Source organism: Dasypus novemcinctus, chromosome 2, assembly GCF_030445035.2.
Source record: "Dasypus novemcinctus isolate mDasNov1 chromosome 2, mDasNov1.1.hap2, whole genome shotgun sequence".
Taxonomy (NCBI): Eukaryota; Metazoa; Chordata; class Mammalia; order Cingulata; family Dasypodidae; genus Dasypus; species Dasypus novemcinctus.
Genome location: NC_080674.1, coordinates 71,407,102 through 71,432,262, shown reverse-complemented (window position 1 = coordinate 71,432,262; position 25,161 = coordinate 71,407,102). Strand labels below are relative to the sequence as shown.

The window sequence follows — 25,161 nt, the reverse complement described above, 5'->3', positions numbered from 1 at the left end:
TTTTTATCATCAACATTAGTATAAAGGCCATTGTGTCTCTATGGATGAGAATAAAATTCTATTTAATTTATAAATATCAGATCTGAACTTACCATGTACTCTTCACTTTCTTCTCTGTAGTCATCCAATTCTTTATCCAGTCGAGAGAATTCTTTATTGATCTCATCAAGTTCTGCTTGTAAGTGCTTATATTCCTGCAGGCCAGTATCAAAATTTCTCTTGTAGAGTTGTCTTTGTTGATCTGAAGTGATAGGTGGATATTCCCTAAAAATTGAGAGGGAGAATAACTATGCATTTATCTTTAACAAACATAAAATCCAGTGAATCTTCCTCAAAAGTAAAGTTGGTAGGGGAAGCACATGTGGCTCAAGTGACTGGGTTGCTGTCTACCAGATGTTAGGCCCTGGGTTCAATTCCCAGGGCCTCCTGGTAAAAGCAAGCTGGACTGTGCTGTAGAGAGTTGGCAGCCTGTGCCACGGAGAGCTGGCGTAGCAAGGTGGTACAACAAAGGGAGACGCAGAGGAGACACAGGGAGAGACACAGCAGACCAGGGACCTGAGGTGGCTCAAGCAACTGAGTGCCTCTCTCCCACACCAGAAGGTCCTGGGATCGGTTCCTAGTCCCTCCTATAAGAGAAAGACGAGATGAGAAGAAAAGACAAGCAGACACAGAAAGAACACACGGAGAATGGACACAGAGAGCAGACAGCAAGTATAAACAACAGCAATAAAAGAAAATTTAAAATACATATATATAAAAAAATCTTGGTGGAATGTGGAGAATGAGATTCTTTTGTTTCCTTACTGTTTCTTATGGGGAGAGGAAGGCAAGATGCAAATAAGGTCTATTAAGAATGATTACTCCTTACATACTATTGTTCATGTTAAAAACAAAACAAAACACATGCCTATATAATTTTCAGAAATACACTTGGAAATCATTTATGAAATTTAAGATTCAAGTCATAGGAACTCATCTACTCTGAATATAAAACGCCACGTGATAATGGAATATTTCTGTTTAAAGTCTTCAAACTAGAATTCTGGAAAAGAAAGTATTTTGTTTACTTGTTTTGAGATACTGGGGCCAAGGATCAAACCCAAAAACTCGTATGTGGGACGCCAGCTCTCAACCACTGTGCCACATCGGCTCCTTTTTTTTTTTCCCCAAAGTGATTTGATCACTGCAGGGGCAAAGCAGCTGACGGGTAGTCTGGCTATTTCCTGCTACGACCTAGAATTTTCAAAGTTTTGCATTATTGTTATTGTAGTTTTTATGGGGGGTGGGGAGAAAGAGGTCCTTATTGTTCTTAAGCAGGAATAGCCTTTTTGATCTTTGATTCTAAAAGTAAATATAATAAAAGGAACAGGTATAAAAATGTGTGCTCATTGTAAAACTAATCTGGCAATTCATTAAAGTATGAAGAAAAAACCTAGAATTCTGTATCACTTGTTTCTTTCAATATACTAGCAATTTTTACATATGAAGATGATGCTACTAACTTGTATTCCACTAAGAAAATAGTCTAAATTGTTTCATAGGACTAAGGGGCTCATAGCAATATAGAATGTCAACTTTTAGAAGGGTGAAATTAAATGATTTGCTGAAAAGGGAAACAGGAATTCAGAATTCCTAGAAGTTTCTGGGTAAATCTTCCTTCCCTGTTACATACAAGTTAGGCAAATATTTTAGATGGCTGAACTAGGCCAATGTCGGGAAACAGAAGGATGAGGCATCAGAATCATCAGTGAAAGGGGTATTTTTTCAAACTATACATGCCCCACGTAGTCCTCCAAGGCCTTGAGAAGCAATGTTTTGGTTAGTCACTGTTTCTGTAGTGAGTCCTATTCCTCAGATTACTTAGGCACAAAAAGGTTAAACATCATATACAAGTATATTTGATGATGGTGGACTAGAAACCACTGACACACAAAGGAACCTAAATCCTAACTTCAGCCAGAACACTAAATTGTTACCACAACTGTTTACAAAATTGCTTACCAAAGCTCTTTGGCTTAAACTTTTAAAAGAAACTCTCGGGGAGGCGGACTTGGCCCAGTGGTTAGGGCATTTGTCTACCACATGAGGTTCGTGGTTCAAACCCTGGGCCTCCTTGACCCGTGTGGAGCTGGCCCATGCACAGTGCTGATGTGCGCAAAGAGTGCCAAGCCACGCAGGGGTGTCCCCCGCATAGGGGAGCCCCACGCGCAAGGAGTGCGCCCCATAAGGAGAGCCGCCCAGCGCAAAACAAAGTTCAGCCTGCCCAGGAATGGTGCCGCACACACAAAGAGCTGACAACAAGAAGACGCAACAAAAAGAAACACAGATGCCCATGCCGCTGACAACAGAAGCAGACAAAGAAGAACACACAGCAAAAAGACACAGAGAACAGACAACTGGGGTGGGGTGGGGGGGGGGGGGGGAGAGGAGGGAGGGAGGGGGAGAGGAGGGAGGGAGGGAGGAAGGAAACAAACAAACTTTGGGGCTCACCCCAATCCACATGGCAGAGTGAGACGCTTCCAGGCTCTGTTCTGAATAGAAACTTTGAACAACTAGAAAGAACGGGCAAAAACATCTTTCTCAAACTCCAGAAAACAGTTAAAGGTCTACAGTAAGAGGGTGAGCTCTAAATCATGAACAAGGATACTGAAAAGCAGTAGGATCACTTTGGCTAGAATAGCCAGAAAAAGCAGCCAGAAACAGCAGTGGGGGAAGCATAGAGAGAGAGGGGTAAGGAATTTTCTTGTTTTTTATTATTATTGAAATAATAGCAATGCTCTGATAATGATTGAAGTGATGAACACACAACTATGTGATTATAGCAGATATCACTGATGGTATGCTTTGGATGAATTGTATGTTTATTAATATGTATCAATAAAACTGAAGGAAAAAAAAAGGCAGTCGAATCTCTTGGTGCCCTGGCTGTCCCTGCTCCCGAGTCTTGGTGGTAGAGGGAGCTGCCACTCTGCTCCTATTGGGAGCTTGTAAACCTGGCCCAACCGGTCCGGTGGTGGCCCGAGGGTCTTGCTGTCTAAGAACCTGCCAAGTGGAGGAGCCAGCTCAAAGAACTCTCCCACAGAATGCCTCTGGAGAAGTCATACGCTACCTGGGGCAAGGGATTCATGGCTATAGGACCCAGGACCCTGAGGAAACTTTCCTAGGGAAGAGGAAAATTCCTAGGGCCACAGCCAAGCCCAAGACAAGACACATGCCCCCAGAGGATCAGAGAGCCCCCTACAACATGGCCCGAGAAGCACCAAAGGAAAGCACTTGCACAGTCGATCTGTAAACACTGCGAAAAGTGTTTTTTTCCACCTTCTATTTTCTCTCCCTGTCTTTTTTTTTTTGTTAGCTCCTGACGTTCAAGGAAAGCTCTGTCATAAAACAACTGGATACGAGCTTAAGGAACAGACGCCTCTGAGCCTAAATTGCAGCAATAACACAAAATATCAAAATGTCCAGGATTCAACAAAACATTACAAAACATACAAAGAAACAGGAAGCAGTGGTTAAGACAAAGAAAAGATTAAGGCATTAAAAACCCTGAATGAGGAGGACCAGGTCTGAGACATACCAAAGACTTTTAAAAAATGGTCTTATGTATGCTCAAAGAGCTAAAGGAAGTCAGGAAAATGACAGATGAACACAAAGAGATTACCAATGGAGACAGAAATTACAAAAAAGGAACCAAACAGAGCCGAAGACCACAGTGACAGAAATTTAAAACTCCCTAGAGGGGTCAACAGCAGACTGGTGCTGGCAGAAAGAATCAGAGAGCTTGAAAGATAAAAATTGAAATTGTTCAATTTGAGGAGCAGAAGGAAGAAAGAATGAAGAAAAGTAAACACTTTGAGGAACCTATGGCATACCATCAAGTGTACTAATAGATGCATGTGGGAATCCCAGAAAGAGAAGAAAGAAAGGGACAGAATATTCAAAGAAATAATAGCTGAAAACTTGCCAAATTTAATGGAAGACATGAATATACACATCCAAGATGCTTAACTCCGAACAGGATAAACCCAAATAGGTCAACAGGGCACCATGGTATACTTGAACTGCCAAATGCCAAAGATGAAAATTCTGAAAGCCAAAAGACACTAGTAGCATATCATACAAGAGAGCCTCGAAAAGATGAACGCTGATTTCTCAATGGAAACCCTTGAGGCAAGAAGGCAGTGGGATGACATATTTAAGGATGACATATTTTAAAGTGCTGAAAGCATGAAACTGCCAACCAAGAATTCTGTATCTGACAAAACTGTCTTCCAAAAATAAGGAAGAGATTAAGACATTCCTAGATAAACAAAAGCTGAGAGACTTCATCCCCATTGGGCTGGCTCTACACAAGATGCTAAAGGCGGTTTTGCATGTTGAAAGGAAAGAACACCAGCCAATAGATCAAAGCTACATGAAGAAATAAAAGAGGCAGCAATGTGAAAAAATATAAATGCCAGTATTGCAGTATTTCTGGTTTATAACTCCGTTTTTTATTTCCTATAGGATCTAATAAAGGATAGATAGATAGGACAGATACAGATATAATGATACAAGCAAATGTGGGAAAATATTAAAGTTGGTGGATCTGGGTGGGTAGCTGGTGGACTTGGGGTATGGTTAGAGTTCTCTTTATAGGATTTTTATTATTTTTGTAACTGTCCTATAAGTTTCCAAGTATTTAAAAATAAAAATTAAAAGTTAAAGAATTAAAAAAAAAAAGTCATGGCTATCAGGAGAGTAAAAACAAAACCCAAAGAATAGGAGAAAATATTTACATATATATCTAATAAGGATTTAGTAACCAGGATATACTGTAAACTCCTAGTACTCAACAAAAAGACAAAAATAAAATAAAAATAGGCAATAAGCTAATCATTAGCCATTAGAGAAATGCAAACCAAAACTATAACATAATATAACTTCACACCCTCTAGGCTGTCCATAATTTAAAAAAATAAAAAATAAAGGCAAGGGCAAAAAAAGTTTACAAGGATATGGAGAATTTAGAACTCTTGTGCATTTGCTGGTGGGAATGTAAAATGGTGCAGCCATTGTGGAAAGCAGTGTGGCAGTTACTTCAAAAGTTAAAAGTAGGATTACCATGTAATCCCGCACTTACCCTCCAAGATATATCTAAAAAGAATTCATAACAGGAGTTCAAATAAGAAACTTGAACATGACTGTTCACAGCAGCAATATTCACAAAAGTCATAAAGTAGAACAACCCAAATGTCCATCAGGTCATGAATGATCAAACTGTAGTCTATCCACAGAGTGGAATATTATTCAGCCTTAAAAATGAATGATCAGGAAGTGGATGTGGCTCAAGCGATTAAGCTTCCTTTTACCACACAAGAGGTCCTGAATTCAGTTCATGGTGCCTCCTGGAGAAGGCAAGCCAGCATGGGAGGCAGGCGCGGTGAGCTGACGCAACAAGATGACACAATAAGAGAGACACAGGGAGGAAAGACAAAGAGAGATACAACAAACCAGGGAGCTGAGGTGGCTTAGGTGAATGAGCACTTCTATACCAAATGGGAGGTCCTGGGTTCGGTTCCCACTGTCTCCTAAGGAGAAGACAAGCAGACACAGAGAGCACACAGCAAATGGACACAGAGAGCAGACAGTGACCACAAATGAGGGATGGGGTGGGGGGATAAAAAAATCAAAATCAAAATCTTAAAAAAAAAAAAAAAGAATGAGCAACTGACACATGTTACAACATGGATGAACCTAGAAAACATTATGCTCAGTGAAAGAAGCCAGACACAAAAGACCACATATTGTACAATTCCATTTACATGAATGCCCACAATGGGCAAATCTATAAAGACAGAGGGTAGATTAGTGCTGCCAGAGGCTGCAGGAAGGGGAAATGGGGAGTAACTGCTAACATGTATGGCTTTCCTTTCAAGGTGACAAAAGTGTTTTGGAACTAGATAGAGGTGATGGTTGCACAACACTATGAATGTACTAAATGACCCTAAATTGTAAACTTTAGCATTATTAATGGTTAATATTATCTTAATGTGAATTTTATCTCAATAAAAAATAATGCAAACAAACAAAAAATAAACCCTGGTCTTACAACGAAAGCTTAGCTTCAAAATAACTGCCAAAGGAAAGTCATAGTCCTGGTCTGGGAAATGTATAATCAGTAACTTCTTTATGTAAAACAAATACCCCTATTCTTGTTTTTTTTTGCTTTGCTTTGTTTTGGTTTGTGTTTTATTTACTTGAAAGCCCTATCTTGGGTGACCGCTGGTGAAAGAGCACTGGTAAACTTTATCCATCATTAGTGGGGGAGCTGAAAGTGATTTTAACACGAGGTTAGAGCCAAATACATCTGCATACTCCAACACCTAATCTGAGGAAACCTAAGGACAAAAAGAAAATTGTCTCCAGCCTGGTTGACAGTGAGAATGAAATGACACCAAGGACTCCAGTTCAGGAGGCAATGGTTTCCAAAGTTTGACGGGCCAAATAAATAATCAGAATGTGAACATGGCTCCCGCAAGAGGAGTGTTGAGTGGGTACCTGATCCAGTCCTCCTCCAGCTCATCACACGACTCGCCGCCGGTCGTGTAGTCCGTTTCATAGTGGTCTTGCTCTGTTCTCTTTGACCTTCCTGCTCTGGCCTTCGTGGGAGCCCTTCTCGAAGGGGAGTCATAGTTACCACTGCTGCTGTAATAAGGCTGCCTGAAGCCATCCACAGCTGAAGTCACCGGAAGCTCCTGAACCACTTCAGGCACCCTAATAAAACAAGGATCATTCTCAGTGATCGCTGAGTATGCGACCAGCCTCTGCCAGGGCACTGTAACCACAGAAAGCAGCAAAAACACCACCAGGAGACATCCACATGTGCGTGGCTCTGTGAGCGATGCCAGGGCTATTCTAAGGAAGGGAAAATGTGACTTTCTCCACGAGTCAATGATTAACAAGTTCCTAGACACTCAGCCCTAAATGGCAGGTGTTAGGTTTCTTGCTCTGAGGTAGGAGAACAAAACCCTCAGAACGCAGTGGTTTCATTTGTGTGCAGGGGCCAGAAAAGTAGGAAGCTAAAGGGCAAAAGAAATGAAAACATCAGAACGGGCCTTTTTTTTGGTGATCTTTGTATCGTCAAAAAAATATAATTAAAAAAAAAAGATGGAGGTGGGGGTGGGGAGTGGGGTATATAGCAACCTCTTACGTTTTTTAATGTAATGTTCTGTGCGATCGATTAACTTTAAAAAAAGATAATTAAAAAATAAAATTTTTCAAAAAACCAAAAACGGGCCTTCTGCCATAATATCATAATATCAGATATCAATATTGGAAATCTTTACCTTGCAGCTTTTCCACCTCCTTTCTTCCTACAGTAAAATACCTGATCTAGCCTGAAAGCTAGAAATGAAATGCTTAGCAAGAGAAGTATATATAAATTATGAGTTAGGGAATATATGTACTCTCATTAACCTTCTATTTCTACATTTCTGTGGGTTAAAATCTGTACACCCCTAGGGAGTGGATGTAGCTCAGAGACTGAGCGCCTGTTTTCCACCAAAACAAAATATATAGGGAGTAAGACAGACTGTCAGTCTGTTCAGTTTCCAGGTTCCATTCCAGTGTAATAATAAAGTCTACTGTCTTCAAACTGAGTCCATAATTAACTCAGCTGCTAGTGGGTGTCAGCATCGGAGGCCCCAGGCCCAAAGACTCACAAAGTGAGTTTCTATATATCTCAGACCACTGAATTGGGTAGTGGATAAAACTCTCAACAAAAAACTTTCCAAGGACACACTTTTAACTTAGAACAATTGAACTAGCTAAATGGAAGATATTTGGTTTGTTTCGGTCTCCAGAGAAATTTGGAGTTCCAAGTTACATATAGGAGCACTATTTTATCATCCTTAGGCAAAAATTAAAGTCCTTAACAAGATCATCAACATCCTTCTCTCACCAGCCATCAGACTGAACTAGAACTGGGCTTTAAGGTAAGCTAAAATCACAATAGGGATTCCATTTCAATAACCATAATGGCCCCAACTATACAATGAGAATTCCATTTCAATAACCATAATGGCCCCTACTATGGTGAGACACTCATCGTGAGGTACTTTTTATAAACCTCATGTACAACAAAACCTTGAGGCTTTATTGGTTGCACATTTCCCAGCAATATGGAGGACATAGTACAGCAGCTGGGCAAATGAGATCTTAGAATTCCTCACTTCAAATGAAACCTTATAGTTTAACAGGAACATATGTGGATAAGGTTGATCAATAAGCAATCTCCCCCTTCTGTTAAGATCTAAAAATTATAGGCAAAAGGAAATAATGAGAATCACACAGCTCGGCTATCAATCAGTAACTTCTTTGCACCTGAATTTCAAAAACCAGAAATAAAAAAGGGAGCAGGCAAAGGAGGACATTCCTAATGCGAAAGACCCCAAACCAGACCTCTAAAAAATCAGCAAGTGGAATTTTTTGCTTGGCAGGGGAAGAGAACCTGACCACCTCACAACCTCACCCTCCTACTGTTCTCCAAGGCAAAGTTCTCTCCAGCTTTTGTGAGCACTGTTGGATATTTTTTAAGGGGAGTTAGTTAATGGTCCAAAACAATAAGGGAGATGCTACTTACGGAGTTGATTTATAAGAAGAATCTGGGTACGACCGCCTGTCATTCACTTTGCCATTTGAAGAGTATGCCACGGAATTGTCAACTCTCTCCACAAAGTCAGATGGAAGCATGTCATGTGAGCCTGCAGAAACATTTTTAACCTAAAGAAACAGTCCCAAGAGACACACAGTTATTATTTAGGCTATAAATTAAAAGGGGAAGAAAGAGAAGAAAAATATCATATATAAAAATATCGGGTGGCGGACTTGGCCCAGTGATTGGGGCATCCATCTACCACATGGGAGGTCCGTGGTTCAAACCCTGGGCCTTCTTGACCCATGTGGAGCTGGCCCATGCGCAGTGCTGATGCGTGCAAGGAATGCTGTGCCACGCAGGGGTGTCCCCTGCGTAGGGGAGCCCCACATGCAAGGAGTGCGCCCCGTAAGGAGAGCCGCCCAGCACGAAAGAAAGTGCAGCCTACCTAGGAATTGTGCTGCACATACGGAGAGCTGACACAACAAGATGACACAACAAAAAGAAACACAGATTCCCGTTCTGCGGACAAAGAAGACGCAGCAAATAGACACAAAGAACAGACAACCAGGGTGGGGGGGGGAGATAGATAAATAAATAAATAAGTCTTAAAAAAATATCTAATACTTATTAGGCTTATTAAATACTCTTAACCTTTAAGAACTGCAGTTTTATTACTTAAGGTAACAATCAAATCACTATTTTTACAAACACAGAAAAGGTGCTATTGCTATTTAACAAGACCAGAATGTATTACAAAGAAGGAAAAATCCTGATTAGTTGATTCTCATCCTGGTGTGATTAGGTGGAATAATTATCTGTGGTAATTGCCTGTTCTCCCTCTCCTCCCTTCCAGATGAGGAAAATCAGTATCATTTGATATAGGCTAAGTCTGGGTTAGGGTTTGAGAATTTGCACTTTTACCATCTCCAGGTAATGCTGATGCAACTGTGGGCCACACCTAGAAAACCACTAATCTAGGACAAAGGACATCAGTTATTCTTTTTTTTTTCCTTTTTACCAAACAGCTTTTTTTTAATTGAAAGACACATTGGTTATTCTTTTTTTTAATTTAAAAAATTTTATTTATTTATTTTTATTAAAGTTAATAGATCACAAGGAACATTACATTGGAAAACATAAGAGGTTCCCATATAACTCACTCCCCACCCCCTACCTCATCATTTTTGTAAATTGTATTTTTTTGAAGATATATACATCACAAAAAGAATTACATTAAAAAATATGAGGTTCCTATATACCCCCCACCCCACTCCTCCCACACCAACAACCTTCCCCACCATTTTGGCACACTCATCGCACTTGGTGAACACATTTCGGGGCACTTCTGCACTACACAGACTATAGTTTACCCTGTAGTTCACACTCTCCCCCAGTACATTCAGTGGGTTATGGCAGGATATATAAAGTCCAGCATCTGACCCTGCAATATCATTTAGGACAACTCAAAATCCCAAAAAATTCCCCCACATCACATCTCTTCTTCCCTCTCCCTATACTCAGCAACTACTTTCTCCACCTCAATGCTAAAATTTCTTTCATTACTAGTCACAATAGTTTTATAATAGAATATCAGTAAGTCCACTCTAGTCCCTATTTTATTCCTCCATTCTGTGGACCCTGGGATGGTGATGTCCACTCTACCTCTAGATCAAGAGGGGGCTTAGATTCCACAGGGATGACGGATGCAATTCCTCTGCTTGCAGTTGTAGCCACTCTTGATTCCCTGGTGTGGTGGCTGACCATCTTCACCTCCCTCTTAGCTGGCCTGGGCAAGACCAATGAACCAGAGAGTAGGAGTCACCATTCTGCTGAGGCTCAGGGTCAGAGGGCCATACTTTGGAATTTGTGCTCCTGAGTGTGATGGAGCTGGACTCAGATGTGACTTTTCTACACATGCCTCTTCTGTCACTCTTACTGAATCTGTGGCTGGTGCTAGGGATGGTGCATACTTAGGAGACCTGAATCTCTGTTTATTCTTAATCCATTCATTCCTAACCATGGAATGTTAAAACCTCAGAAGTAACTAAGAAGCTCAACTTGTTTTCTGTTACAGCTCTTTAATAAGAGTAAGTTTAGTCTCTCAACGTACATTCTTGATGGCTATATTCTCTATAGCCTTTACAGTATAGTCACAACATTGTTGCTGTCCTTTCCACTTAACTTAAAAAAAAATTCTTTTTGCATATATTATTCCAATTCTTCCCCCCATTTTATAATTGTACTACGTTAGAACATGTAACCATGGTTTTCTTTGCTCTTTCTCTTTTCTCATTCACTTTTTTTTCCTTTTTTTCTTTTTCTAGGAGGTCTGGGGGATTGAACCCAGGACCTTGTACATGGGAAGCAGGCACTCAATTACTGAGCTACATCTGTTCCCCAGTGAGAGCTAGTTTTTCCATTTGTTTGTTTTTAGGAGGTACCAGGGATCAAACCCCAGACGTTATACATGGGAATCAGGCGCTCAACCACTTCAGCTATATCCCACTCCCCTCCACTTTCCTTTTATTAAATCCATTCTGATCTGTAAGTAAATTCATTCTACAGAAGTAATATCATTCAAGATTATGCCCCCTTAATTTGGAAGGGGGAAAGATTATTTAAAAATATAAAGAGCATAAGAGCATAGACAATTAGATTCCCAACATGCTAGATTTCATGTAACAGACCCCAATGTCTTTTAAATCTCACCTAAAAATCTTTAAATTATCACACAGTACTTTGCAATTGGTAAAAAATTTTAAAGTGTTTTAAAATCAAATACCACAAGTGCTAAGCCCAAATTCACTGATTAACATGAAGAAACAGAAATAAGGTGTGAAAAATCAAAATAATTCCACAATTACTTTTTGTGAAAAAGAGTAACTTTTCAAAACAAGGAGGTGAACTGCTTTCATTTGGTGATAAGAACAATGGCACCAGATCACCTGAGCTTACCCCAGAATAGCCAACTACAAATTCTCTAAAGCCTCTGTCTCCTCATCTTTAAGAAAGAAAAAAAAAAAAGGAGGGGGGGGGGAGGGAGCTACCTACTTCATAAAGTTGTTTTAACAATTAAATGAGATGACATTTTGCACAGTGCCATTTAATATAATTAAAAACTATACACACATATATCCAGACTCTGAAAATAGGGTAAGTCCAGTGGATCCGATCAAAGAATATTTTTAAGTTTTGAAGGTAACAGGAAACTTTTCTTGTTACAAACAGCAGATTTCTAATTGGATAATTTTGCTATTACAAATCCTTGCAATTAGGTTAATCATTAATAGTGTATTTCCCTCCAAAGCACACACCTTAAATCTGTGAGTTTTCCATTAAAACATGCCATAGTCCTCTCTTCACTATCACACTGCAATATCGCATACCAAAAGGTATTTACCTACCCTCATAATATATAGCGGTAGTCCTGACTGTTTCCTATTCCTGTTAGTCAGGAAGGAATGGAATACTTTCCCTCTGAAAACGGGGAAACCAGTGGATGAGCTGCCAGGGAGCAGGCTTGGGCCTGGTAGGGGGCACTGGGTGGGAACCATTCTTGGCTCCCACTGAATTCCTTGGGACATAACACATCACCAAGTCACAGGCAAATGCTTGGCAAAGGTCTGTTCTTATTCTGGAGACTTCCTTGTCTTAAAAACTCATTTCTCACTTCTCCAGGATTTCTCCCCATCCCAACATTAGTCAAAGCTGGTAAAGCTCATGGATTTTCTACTGACTTTAGCAAGCTTGAAACCAAAAATAAGGTACTTCTCCTTGTCGCTTAGAGACTTCTTACTGCCCTTGCCTTTCTCTTTGCCAGTTACTCTTTAATTGGGCTTCAAGTCTTGGCTCAAGTACCACCACCTCCTTCCACACAAGTCCCTGCTGGGGAGGTTCCTGTCTGTCCTATCTCCCCAGGCACTAAGGAGCACCAACAGTCTCACCTGAGCACTGACACACTGCCCAACAACTGCTCACACAGTATAATCGCTTGGTGCCATATCTTAAAACCAACACCGTCTGCCTGCTTACAATGCACCAAATACGAAACTGATAGATCATTTAGCAGGCACAACCTTATAGGTAAATATTGTTCCCTTTTCAGAAATGAGGAAGCTGTGGCTCAAGGAGTTAGACAATTTGCCCAAGGACCTACACCTAGTAAATGGTAATGTGGAATTTAAATGCAGGCCCAACTCTTGAAGCCTCTGCTTCAATTCACTGCCTCTCTTCTTGGACAGTCTTCTAATTTATTTCCTGAGTCCCCAAGTGCCCAGCACAAATGAGGAGCCTAGAGTTTGTTAACTAAAGGTTACCTTATTGGGAAACGGACTTTGGCCCAGTGGTTAGGGCCTCTGTCTACCATATGGGAGGTCCGCGGTTCAAACCCCAGGCCTCCTTGACCCGTGTGGAGCTGGCCATGCGCAGTGCTGATGCATGCAAGGAGTGCCGTGCCACGCAAGGGTGTCCCCCGCGTGGGGGAGCCCCACGCGCAAGGAGTGCGCCCGTGAGGAAAGCCGCCCAGCGTGAAAAGAAAGAGCAGCCTGCCCAGGAATGGCGCCGCCCACACTTCCCGTGCCGCTGACGACAACAGAAGCGGACAAAGAAACAAGACAAGATGCAGCAAATAGACACCAAGAACAGACAACCAGGGGAGGGGGGGAATTAAATAAATAAATCTTTAAAAAAATAAAATAAAATAAAATAAAGGTTACCTTATTTATTACCAATCTACTTTTATATTGTGATACATCCAAGCATTTTATCAAATGAGCTGCTCTGAGCCGACTTCTCTCTCTCTCTTTTTTGGCACTAAATTTATCCTTACCATTGCTCTAATTCCCCAGGTTTGTTTTATTTTAATGTTTATCATGGTAACATAAAGAACAGTTCTCATTTTAACCACATTCAAGTAAATAATTCAGTGGTATTCATTACATTCACAATGCAGTGCTACCAACACCTACCATCAGTTTGACCTTTATTTAAGAGTCAGGATAACTGGACTAGCTAGACTCCTGACGACCCTCCAGCACAGGTCCTTCGGTACTATTTTTTTTTAATACATCTACATAAAAAAAAAATTCCAAGCCAGCTATTATGCAAGACTCAGAGATGAATAAGAAGAATCTTTGTCCTGAAAAAGAGCTTAGAGTGTAGAGGCAGATGCAAATTACCCTTTTAAAGCAAGAGAATAAGGTTTTTTTTTCTTTTTGTGCTTCCATTTTCCCAAAATAAACTGAAATATTACTTTTTCTTTTAACCACTTCATGGTACCAAAGTGAACTGAATAAAAAACCAGAATCTGCTGCTTTCAAAAGACAGTAAAGGGTTGGGGAAGCCCCAGTGTGTTGTGTTAGTAATTAATACTAGGATTTCCCAATCTGGTTTCCTATTATGAGAAAACGGTTCCCCAGCCAACCCACAAAACTGATGTAGCTAAAGTTTTTGAAAAATAACACTATCTCAATAATCATAATACATTTTTAAAGATTTAAAACCTGAGAAAAACAAGCCTTAAATGTGAACAGCGATTAGTGAACAATTTTCCTTAAGTAACTTGAAAGTAGCTCTAAGAAATTAGGCGCACAAGAAAGCAAGATAGAGAACATGAATTGAGGAAGAATTGTCTTAAACCAAGCACTAAGAGGAAAGAAAAGTTTGTGATTCAATTATTCCCCAAACCAAATGCTGGGAGTGGTGCTCTGGCTCTGAAACAGCCTGGAGGGGACTCAAGTGAAAAGAAAATCCACAGAGCAGAGCCCAGCCCCACACTGGTTTGTCTTAGCTGGGTCTTGGCTTTACGGAGTCCTTGGTCAGAGAGGCACCCACACCCCACACAGACATCATGGGAGGAAAGCCAGGCGTGGAGAGGCTGAGGGGGAGACAGACCTAAGCAACAAGAATGGCTCAGACTCACTCTCGAGATTAAACTCAAAAAGGAAAGCATTCACACAGCCCAGGTTTAAGGAATATTAATAATTAATTTACAGTGATCAATGGAAAGTCTCACTAAGGCTGAAATTTCCATCATGAGAGACCTTAGTGTTTCTAAAATGTCAAAATGAAATAAATATGATTTCAGAAGATCTCCACAAGAGGTAATCATGATGACTTTTCTCAAAATTTAATTTGTTCATTGGAAGTGTTTTGATTATAAATCACTTGTGAAAAAAAAATCTTTGTAGTAAATAACAGCTAACACCACTTGGTGAGTTGATTAAAACATTCAGTCTCTTTGGATGCCAAAATGAAAACAGAGAGGGCGGCTCTCCTTTAGGGCAGCTCACATGCTCTCTCTTCCAAACTGTCATATTTTGAGGCTTCTGCCTTCCTCACCTGGGATCAAGATGGGTCTGCACAATTTTGTATTCTGATGCTCCTCCCTTAGGACCAATTACTCCATGAAGTCAGAATAAAAAAGTCATTAATGTTTCAAGGACCTTGAAAGACATAGAAGAGGTGGCATTGGATTGGGAAAAGTGGACATGGTGGACGATGGGTATGGGGAAAGGCAGGAAGAGATGAGAGGTGGAGGCGTCTTTGGGACATGGAGCTGCCCTGGATGGTGCTTCAGAGGTAATCACCGGACATTGTAAATCCTCACAGGGCCCACTGGATGGAATGGAGGAGAGTATGGGCCATGATGTGAACCATTGTCTATGAGGTGCAGAGGTGCCCAAAGATGTACTTACCAAATCCAATGGATGTGTCATGATGATGGGAGGGAGTGTTGCTGGGGGGGGGGGGGAGAGGTGGGGTGGGGAGGGTGGGGTTGAATGGGACCTCACATATATATTTTTAATGTAATATTATTACAAAGTCAATAAAAAAAAAAAAAAGTACAAAAAAAAAAAAAAAAAAGGACCTTGAAAGAAATTCTCTCCCCACAACACAGGTTGGGCAAATACTGAATTACCACTCAAATAAATTTCACCTGCCATTTAGTAGTAGTAAAAATAAAAAGAAGTAATGACAGTCATTTCTCCTTTTTCTCTTTGTTCCCAATTCACACATGGGAGAAAGACTGAAGCTAGACCTGCAACCAACTGGTCCAGTAATATGACAAAAGTCATCCACCTCTAAGAATGACAGGAAAGATCATCTATTAAGTATCTGTTGTGTGCCAGGCAAAACCTCACCTAGCTTACTCCTCACCACCGCCTCAGTGAGATAAGCTTATCTCTATTTTCAGATGGCAGAGTTGAGCCACAAAGGTTAAATTAACTTGCCCAAGGTTACACAAAAGGTGAAGTGGTAGAGGGGAGATTTGAACCAGGGCCTGCTTAGCTCTGGCACAACAAACTGCCACCTCAGTAAATCCAAACATAGCTTGAGAATGCCATCATCTTGTCTAGGTATCGACTACTTTGTGACAAAGAAAACCATTCTCATTGCCTGGACTTTAAACTCCGCACCACACCCTAATGAGAGACTATGTGAATCCATTTTGAAGGATTTCATTTGCCTATTACTCTAACTTTACAAGAGCAGATTTTGATGCAAAATTACTATGAATATGTAGTAACAGGTCACCAGTCACCAGGTGCCTCTGTTTAGCTCAGAGTGCAGGAACACCACCTTCAATGAGAAAAGGGTTGTTCATGCTTCGTAATTAAAGTGGAGAAATGCAGAAGGCTGCAGAGGAGGGGCAGCTTAATCTCAAAGTATCATCTCCAGTTTTACAACCTGCTTGTTCCACCTTTACCTGCCACGTGCACTTGTGCTACAGGTTCTCTGAACAGTAAGCTGAACAACTCGTTTTTCTCGTTTTCTGATATTTTACACCCCTAGTTGTTCCCCCAACAAGAGCCTCAAAACTGATTTGGAAAGTTCCCTCAGACGTTTCTCTACCTTTGGGTCCTTGAAGGCAAATGCTCTCAAATGTACTAATCCTACAAAAGAAGTGATCATGGACCAGGTCTGAGCAAGTCTGACTAAATCATGTGGATCAGATGGCACTAAGGATTAAGCAAAGCACACTGCTCACTGGGAATATGTATCGGCAAAAGTGAATTCTGAGAGAGTGGATGTGGCTCAAGCAGTTGGGCACCCACCTCCCACACGAGAGGTCCAGGGTTTGGTGCCTCCTGAAGACGAGCAGACAGGTGAGAGAGCCATCTCAAGGGGTGGAGGAGTTTTTTTAAAAAAGTGAATTCTGAAACTCCCTAAGAATCAATGAGTTGGAACTTTGGAAGTGAATGAGATGGAAAACCTTACTTTCAATGAGTCAATCTTAGCCATCAATGATCTCATTCAAGGCCCCCTGGCTCTGCAAGTGGAAATCCTGGTGAATTTTGTACTTTAGTTTAGCACACATGAATCTCATGTCAGAACTCCCCAATAGGTGTACCACAAGGAATAACCCACATATATGGGTTAGAATACTTCTCCTCAGCCTCTGCACCAGTTCACCTTTGAGGGTAAACGTCATTTGGGGGTTCCAAATCCCATTCAGTTTACTCCAGTATGTTATACAATGTTATTTCCTAAGAATGCTATGATGTGGAAAGGCTTTAGGTATACATTAACTCAAGTGCCAACTGGCTGGCATGTAACTGTTGCAGCTTGAGTCTACACAACAGTGGTTCTCTAAGGGTAGTTCCTTCACCCACAGCATCAACATTACTTGGAAACTCCATCAAAATGCCAATTCTCAGGCATGGGAGCCACCAATGTTTTAACAAACCTCCTGGAGATTCTGATGCAGCTTCAGGTTTGAGAACCACTGACAAAGGACATAATATCAGACAACTGTGCCTTGTTAAAACCATTATACCTTTGGTTAACTTTAGAAAAAGTTCAATTTAGTCCTGAAAACCTGGAATTACTGCTTTTAGAGAGCCAGAAAGACACTCACCAGCTCTAGTGCACATTACCTCACTTTCCATTACAGAACTCTCTAAAGCTGGCTCTCCAGAATTCCTTGGCCTGCTCTTCCACTCCTTTTCTTTTTTTTTTTTTAAGATTTATTTATTTATTTCTCTCCCCTCCCCCCTTCCCAGTTGTCTGCTCTGTGTCCATTCACTGTGTGTTCTTCTGTGACCGCTTCTATCCTTATCAGGGGCACCGGGAATCTGTGTTTTTTTTGTGTGTGTCACCTTGTTGTGTCAGCTCTCCGTGTGTGCGGTGCCATTCCTGAGCAAGCTGAACTTTCTTTCGCACTGGGCGGCTCTCCTTAGGCGGCGCACTCCTTGCGCGTGGGGCTCCCCTATGCAGGGGACACCCCTGCACGGCAGGGCACTCCTTGCGCGCATCAGCACTGCGCATGGGTCAGCTCCACACGGGTCAAGGAGGCCCGGGGTTTGAACCACAGACCTCCCATGTGGTAGACGGATGCACTGTCCACTGGGCCAAGTCCATTTCCCCCCACTCCTTTTCATTCACAGTGGGGCTGGAATAGAGCCAGCTGTCAGTACTTAGACTCTTAGTGGTTTCTCAAAGTCAGCAGACAGGGTACCTCTACTTTGGTTCCATTTTGTTCCATCTGAGGTCACAAATAACAGTGCAATCTTTCCCAGGGATGAGAAAGCACACAGGGTTGCTTTTACATATGAGAATGCTTGTACTGGTCAAAAATAAAAAGGCTATTTAAGTCCATCAGAAGTCTAATGCTGATTATCACCATTGCCCTGTCCCAGCCTTCTACTCCAGGCATTCCTTTCTCCACCCTCCTGTGTGCAGAGTGAGATGACTGCAGGGCATGCCTACACCGTGAGAAAGACATTTGTTTTTATGGTAAGAGGAAGAAAAATTAAACTGAAATCAACATTAAATATACTTACATGTTCTCCCTAATTCAAACTCAATGCTGCAAATACTAACAAGTATTATTCTAGCTTAACCTTATTGGGCAGTAAAATATCATGTGCTGGGAAGTGGATTTGGCTCAATGGATAGAGAGTCCACCTACCACATGGAAGGTCCAGGTTAACCCAGGGCCTCCTGACCCGTGTGAAGCTGGCCCATGTGCAGTGCTGATGTGCACAAGGAGTGGTGTGCCATGCAGGGGTGTCCCCTGCATAGGATCCCCACGTGCAAGGAGTGCACCCCGTAAGGACCTGCCCAAGAGTGTTGCCGCACACACGGACAGCTGACGCAGCAAGATGATGCAACAAAAAGAGACACAGGTTCCCAGTGCCGCTGACAAGAATACAAGTGGGCACAGAAGAACACACAGTGAATGGACACAGAGAGCAGACAACTGGGGGGGGCCGCAGGGAAGGGGAGAGAAATAAATAAAATAAATCTTAAAAAAAAGATATGTGCTGGCCTGATCTAAGCCCTTTAATCTTCACAGCATGAACATATCTATAGATGGCCCTTTTATTTTTCCCATTTACAGAAGAGGAACCTATTAAGTGAATAGATAAGACCACCTTGAGGCAAACTGATTGAATTCATCAGAAGATGAAGGAGCTACTCAAGCCTGACTGCAAAGACAGGACCTGTGCAGCACAATCAGGGATACTTTCCTGTCTCTACACCTCATTCAATCTCACTAGATCCTACCTTGACAGGTAAATGATAGGAACAGATGATACATAAATGTTGAATCACAGTTTTAAAGACTTGGGAACGTCTAGAAATAGATTTCCTAGATAGCAAACTTAGCTTTCAGATTTAGGCACGTCTACCTATTTCATCTTGTTTAACACCATTCACTTGCTATTTGGTAACAATGGAGAAATAAGTTTATGGCATGTTCTCTCCAAATTTGCCTGTTTCTATTTCTGATATAAATCATGTGGCATAGCCAGAAAAGATGCAAATTATAATACATGCAGATAATATTCTTTGGCAATTGTTTGTTGATTTATGGTACAGACAGGTACTTTACACATACATGATCTCATTTTAATGCTTAAGTATTATTAACTAAGTACTATTTTCCCCAATTTTGTTCACAAAGAAACTGAGGCTCAGAGCATCTTTGGGTATAACAGAAGAACAAACAAACAAAAAACCTCACACCAAAAACACAAGTTATAAAGGCAAATATATGAGTTAGAATACTTGTCCTGCTTTTCAGTAGCTGTGATGTCTGAGACAAATTACTGAAGCCCTTACAAACTTCAGTTTCTCCTTCTATAAAAAGTAGCTATGTTGTAAAGATTAGTTAAGATAAAGTGGCTAACCTGAGGATAACTTAGAATAATGTATAAAGTGGTTAGCATATATAATAGATACTTAGGAGACATGGTGGTTATGATTTTTATTTCTTTTATTACGATTTTCTTAGGTCTGTTACCAAAGTTTTTAAGACATGAAGCTCATACACAAGTCAGTCTGACTTAATATACTAAGAGAAGCACATAGTAAGGAGAATCTAAACTTGCAGTCCTGACTCATCCTGTCACCACCAGCAAGCCTGCATCTTGTTAGCACATTCACCTCACAGAGCTTCAGCTTCCTTGCTTGTAAATTCAGTGAGATAGATCAGATGATCTCACCTCAAAGTCCCATATGGCTCTCAGATGATGATTTCTTCTACTTTACCAAAACCAAATAAAAATGTATTCACAGAAGCATCTGAAACTCTTAACCTGCAGTTACTACTTCACCAAAATCTGCGGGTGTTGATAAAAACTAATCTCAAGTACACAGGTTTTATAATCAACCCTTAATATTTACTGTAGGTGTGTGCTTTTCCAAAACCAGGACCTAGTTATAAGTATTTACTCCAGAGAAAATGATTATGTATGCTCTGGTTTTCATGATCTTCTAGAAATAGGGTGGACGGGGAAGATTAACAGGAAATACCTGTGTCCATGGACTAAATAAATGGTGCCAGTCCTTCCCAGTTCAGTTCTGCCACCCATAGCTGAACTGCCACACAGCTGGCATTCTCAGTGTACCAGCAGGGCACAACCCCTTGGACCAGTCCCCTGCCCTTGTCAGAGGGCAGAGATAGGAAAGGATCTGAGCAGCATAACACAATTAATGGGAGGAGTAAGCAGAGTACGAGGGAACTGGAGCACGGCAGGCAAATTCAAAGCTGCTTGGAAACTCATTCTAAGATACTCAAATTGCATCTTGAATTCAAAGCTGGTGAGATGCCCACAGACATCAAAAACAAGGGGACAATAAATACTAATTCATACAGCATATTTATAGTAAATATCATCTATACAGCAGTCTTTCTTAAGAAACCATCTCCCCATTCCACACGGCAGCTTTGGGAACTGCCATATGCCTATTATGTGAGGGGGCCCTGCTTCCGACCACAGTGGGTTAACTGAAGGGGGCCAGTCAAGGTCCCTTCCCAGGCCAGTCTTAGATGAAACTCTACTTTGCAAAACAAAGAGCTCCACGTGAGAGAAAAATGAAGCCTATCCAGACAGAAAGAAGTCAAGATGAGAAACTAATGGCCTGTAAGTCTGTAATTTTAGCTGTTCTTTAAGGGAGTCACATTCCTGTCCTCTGCTGCTAAGTTGTTCTAACTCTTTCTAGGATTTCATAACTATGCAAATAAATTCCTCTTTTTACCTGAAGTAATTTAAGTGGTTTCTGTCTCCTGTAACCAAAAGAATCCTAATTTGTACAACATCAAAATTACTTCTTTTCTATATAGTCAGGTATTTTCCTTGCAATGTCCCTGGAAGGTAGACAACAGTATTTTATTTATCTCATACACTTTCTCATACGCCTCTCACATCAGTACTAAGAGACAGATAAAATATTACTTATCCATTTTATAGATATGGAAACTAAGGCTCAGAGGGGTTAAAGCTGCTTGCCAAACAGTGATGGAAGCTGGACTCATGGCCAAAGCTTTGGGGTCCAATGCTGTTGCCGCTATGCCAGGTATCCTCTCTAAATCAGACTTCTTTTAACAATAACAGAAATGATCTGCCTAAAGTCACAAGAAAAGCAGTGAAGCTAGAACCAAAAGCTGGTGTTCCAATTCCCTGCTATGCTGTGCTTCTACCAGAAAAGCCAACGTGATTCATCAGCAGTGGAAGAAGGGAAGTGCTAATGATCCCATTAGGCTATACATCTAACAAAACCTACAAGTGAAGGGACTCTTTTGCCTCCAGTGAGGAAAGAACCCAGCAAAGTAAAATATCTTAGAGCAACAGCAAGGAGGTGCCATTCAACCTGAGACCACTTGAGGGTGTTTGCTCCCCTCGGCTGTGCAATCATGTGTGGATTCCCAGCACTGAAAATCAAGTTTTCAATATCACACATTCAAGAAAATGGAAAAGGGAAGGTACACACTGTCGTCTTTACTAATAGAAGGGAAGGCAATTTGGCTTGTCATATCTATAATGGGTTAGTCATTTTTGAAAAGTGCACTAATGATGATGCAATAAACATGAGAGCAGTTGACCTTTATTCCATGAAAACTCTTATGAGAATCAAGAGTATCAGAGAAACTGGTTGAGTTTTACCATCTCAGCAATTGCCAAAAGGTAAGATGCAAAAGAGACCGCATGAGGCCAATGAACAAGAGCACATGCTCAGAGAAACACAAAGCAAGACAATAGTCAGATTCTTTTCCCACATTACAAAATCTAGTAACACAAGCATTGCTGGTAAGCTTGTAAGTGGGTACATTTTAGAACATAATTAGGCATTATCTTATAAAGCTGGACATTCACAGACCTTATGCCTCAGGAATTCTACTCTTAATCAAAACTGTCCATGGTAAAACAGTTTTAATAATCCAAATGCCCATCAACAGGAGACCAGATAAACTGTTACAAAATGTTATAATATGGAGGATTAGACAATAGTACAACCAGATGAATGCCAGCCACATCTAACATGGATGAATCATATTAACCTAAAGTTGAGTTAAAAAAGCAAGTCTCAAGAAACTAAATGCCAGGACATTTTCTATAAAGTTAAAAAACAGCTAAAACAAAAATGCATTGTTGAGGCATACACATATGTGGGAAAAACTTTTTAAAAAGCAAGCTTTAATAATTAAAAATACAGGATTGGTCACTTCTAGGATCAGGCAGAAGCAGACAGATGGGAGAGAGAGTAAAAGATACAAGGTAATGTAACAGACTTTTTTTTACAGACTTATTTATTTATTACCCCCATCCCCCTCATTGTTTTTATGCTCGCTGTCTGCTTTCTGTGCCCATTCACTGTGTGTTCTTCTGTGTCTGCTTGTCTTCTCTTTAGCTAGCACCAGGAACTGATCCTGGGACCTTCTGGAGTGGGAGAGAGGCGCTCATTCTCTTGTGCCACCTCAGCTCCCTGGTCTTTTGCTTCTCATATTGTCTCTCATCTGCGTCTGTTTTTGTTGCTTTTGCTGCACCAGCTCTGTGTGTGGACCAGCACTCCAAGCAGGCCAGCTCTCTGCTCGGGCCAGTTTGCCTTCACCAGGAGGCCCCAGGAGTCGAAACCTGAACCTCCTATATGGTAGACAGGAGCCCAATCACTTGAGCCACATCTGCTTCCCTGTACAAGACTTAATACACTAATTCTTGGGTTAGATGTTGGGTTCACAGGTTCTCATTATTAAACAAGTAAATGAATAAACAAGAAGCTTATGCATGGATCATAAATGATGTCATGAACCAAAAATTAGGATTAATCTATTTCTGTGCACCCGAAGTCCAATAATAGATATAACAAATATGTATATGCATACAGAAAAAATCATCATTAAATTTTCCTTAAGAGCATGATGGCATGGAAATGCTCAATTAGGGTTCTAGTTCTAGCTTTGTCACCCATTATGTGACTCTACACACCTGAATGAAAAATGTTTTCTATTTATACAATGGCAAAGTTAATACCAACATAAATTTTTCCCATATTCAGGAAAAAAATACCAATCTACTTGTAAGGAAATGACTTAATAGCTTTTTATATAATTGTTTTGATTAAAATGTGTCTACAAAAGGAATAATAATCAGAACATTGACTTACACCAAAAATGTTTAACTTCAGGACAACTGGCAGGCCATTTGGGAACAAAACCAAGTTAGATCTTATCTCATAATCAAAAAATAAATTCCCAATCTGAATGAAATATGAACTTTAATAACAATGTATTAATAAATAAATAAATAAATAAAAGGAAAAAAAAACAATGTATTTTTTAATACTGGTTAATTAGTTGTGACAAATATACCATATTAATATAGCATGTTAACAATAGGGAAAACCAGGTGTAGAGCAGATGGGAACTTTGTATTATCTTTGCAAGTTTCTGTAAATTTTAAACTATTTTAAAATAAAAAGTTTATTTTTTAAAAATTGGATTAGGATGATGGCTGCACAACTCAATAAATATGCTTAAAAATCACTTAAATTTATATACTTATATTGGTTGAATTTTATGATATGTATGTTTTATCTCAATAAAGGTATTTACAAGTTCCTGGGAGTCTAACAGTCTAAACAGGAAAAAAAAAAATTAGCAACAAGAAAAATGACAAAGGAGGAACTCTGCAACAATCAAGGATGATAAAATGTACCATGAACTGACAAATACATTTAACTCTGCTTTCCGCATACACTTAGTCCAAAACAAGGTGAACAATAAAATAGAAATTTTAAAATACAGAGGAAACTACAGTGGAATATTATTTACACTTTGAAAGTAGGTAAGACTTTCTAGGAACAAGACAAAGAAATGCAGAAGGCATAAGGAAACAGATGGAAAAATATAAAAACACCATAAACAAAGGTAAACTAACAACAATCTGGGGGGATTATTTGCAACATATAACACTAAATGTTAATATGCATAATATGAAAAACTCCAATAAGAAAGCAATAAGCAATCCAAAAGAAAAATAAGCATGCTATAAAGTCAAGTGATTTAAGAATGTAAACATATGCTTAATCTCAAAATTTTTTAAAGTTAAAATGAAAATCAATTTTCATTTGTCAGATTGACAAAATTTAAAGACTGACAATATCCAGAGAGGGAAAAGATGTTGGCAAATAAGCAATCCGTCATGCTGTCAGTGTTAGTGGAACTCAAACAGCTTTACAAAGAGTAATCTGGCAGTACCTTACAAAATTTAAAATGTGCACACTCATGGAACCACTTCTAAAAGTCTATATTATAGAAGAAATACCAGCAAGAGCGCATTAAGACACATATATAAGGGAAGCAGATTTGGCTCAACTGGTAGAGTGTCCGCCTAGCACATGGGAGGTCCAGGGTTCAAACCCAGGGTCTCCTGACCCTTGTAGTGAGCTGGCCCACGCTCAGTGCTGATGCGCACAAGGAGTGCCGTGCCACACAGGGGTGACCCCTGCATAGAGGAGCCCCATGCGCAAGGAGTTAGCCGGGTATGAAAAAAGTGCAGCTTGCCCAGGAGTGGCGCCACCCACACACACACAGCTGATGCAGCAAGATGACGCAACAAAAAGAGACACAGATTCCCAGTGCCACTGACAAGAATACAAGTGGACACAGAAGAACAAACACACAGCAAATGGACACAGAAAGCAGACAAATGGGGGTAGGGGGAAGGGGAGAGAAATAAAATTTTGGGAAAAAAAAGACACATATATAAGAATTTCTCACTGTAGTGTTATTTGGA

General features: G+C 40.4%; 1 protein-coding gene across 9 annotated transcripts in view; it reads right to left on the bottom strand.

Moving 5' to 3' along the window:
- Positions 1–25,161, bottom strand: part of OCLN (occludin) — a 56,681-nt gene that overhangs the window by 6,432 nt on the left and 25,088 nt on the right. For all 9 annotated transcript variants that reach the window (XM_058309765.1, XM_058309784.2, XM_058309778.1 and 6 more), the window contains 3 exons: positions 8,624–8,763; positions 6,541–6,756; positions 93–264 (listed from right to left, as the gene is read on the bottom strand). In XM_058309765.1, the coding sequence (XP_058165748.1) occupies positions 93–264; positions 6,541–6,756; positions 8,624–8,763 (528 nt within the window). The remainder of the gene's footprint in view (positions 1–92; positions 265–6,540; positions 6,757–8,623; positions 8,764–25,161) is intronic.